Below are 1256 nucleotides of genomic sequence, written 5' to 3' on the forward strand. Positions count from 1 at the left end.
TATATATAACAAGAGATCACCTACTTTTTTTTATAACTCCATACTTATAAAGGATATTCAAAATCAGCTTCTGATTTTGCCAAAACATGCTACTATGTGATACTTCATATTGCAAAATCATTTATGTTAGAAGATACTGGCTCAACTAAATAGGCAGTAATGTCAGAAACATGAAAAATTTTGTGAGTGAAAAATAAACAGGGCTCTTACACTTACCTGCACAGATTTCTCCAGCATAGAAACACACTTTTGCCAGGTACCCACAGTGTCCCGGTTAGCTACAACATAGCCTAAGGGAGCAAAATGGTTCTCTGCAAGGAAGCTTTTCCCTGCTCCAGGAAACCCAACTAGTACCACTACCTGAAATAGGGATTCAAAGTTCAACTAGCGCAGAGCTAATAATTGTTCTAGATATTTGCAGTATACATATCTAAAGACAAAGAAAGAGCATAAAAAAACATCACATAAAGTAATAAGAGGTCTTGTTGCTGTCTTTTCATGTGTAATATCACATTCATCTTTGAAGACTAAATCATACCAGGAACATGCTTAAAGTTCATTTATCATTGCTTACAAAGTGATACTCTCCCAGAAGGCCCAATGTGCCCTAATATTCATCTTCCTAGACCATGCACAAAGCCTGAACACTCACCTCAGTCTTGAATTTTGGAACTTTGGTGGTCGGTGGATCAAACAATTTCAATGAGTCGTCAACTGTTCGTGGGTCAAATTCAGGCATATTGAACTTCTGAGTTTTGACACCTGGAAGGCAATTTTGGAAAATAAATGAAAACAAATTTCCACAGTCTATATCTTCTCTCACTCTCCCATTCTGCAATGAACATGAACACACACACACATGTATAATAATACTGCTTATGAATAAACAAAAATGGACAATACTAAACAATCTTCCAACGATAATTTGTATTCAATTCCTTGTGTTAGCAAGTGAGTGTTTACGAACTATCACACCAGGCTGCATTTTACAATATAAACATAACTCTACAAAAACTCCGGTATCTGTCCTACCCAGGAAATGCTCCTCAGGAGTGTAGAAGCTGATGCCCAGATTGAGGGCAAAGAGACGGTCATTTGAGGAAAAGTCTTTCTTCTTCTTGCCTTCGGCTGGCCTGCCTGCTGCGTCACCTATGTACATACTTTTGCTCATGTCGACTGCCACACCTCCATTGGCCTGATGAGAGCATTGTACTGTGCAGTTAGTCAAAAGCACAAATGCATTTACTTACATTCAT

At 38.1% G+C, this 1256-nt stretch overlaps 1 protein-coding gene across 1 annotated transcript in view; it reads right to left on the reverse strand.

Annotated features, from left to right (window-relative positions):
- LOC119587085 (uncharacterized protein F21D5.5-like) overlaps nt 1-1256 on the reverse strand; it is a gene marked incomplete at its 5' end in the record, with an annotated part of 33485 nt that overhangs the window by 28314 nt on the left and 3915 nt on the right. The window contains 3 exon segments of the mRNA XM_037935835.1: nt 217-360; nt 653-762; nt 1033-1195. Coding sequence (XP_037791763.1) covers nt 217-360; nt 653-762; nt 1033-1195 — 417 coding nt within the window.

The sequence above is a fragment of the Penaeus monodon genome, chromosome 22 (genome assembly GCF_015228065.2).
Source record: "Penaeus monodon isolate SGIC_2016 chromosome 22, NSTDA_Pmon_1, whole genome shotgun sequence".
NCBI classification, from domain to species: Eukaryota; Metazoa; Arthropoda; class Malacostraca; order Decapoda; family Penaeidae; genus Penaeus; species Penaeus monodon.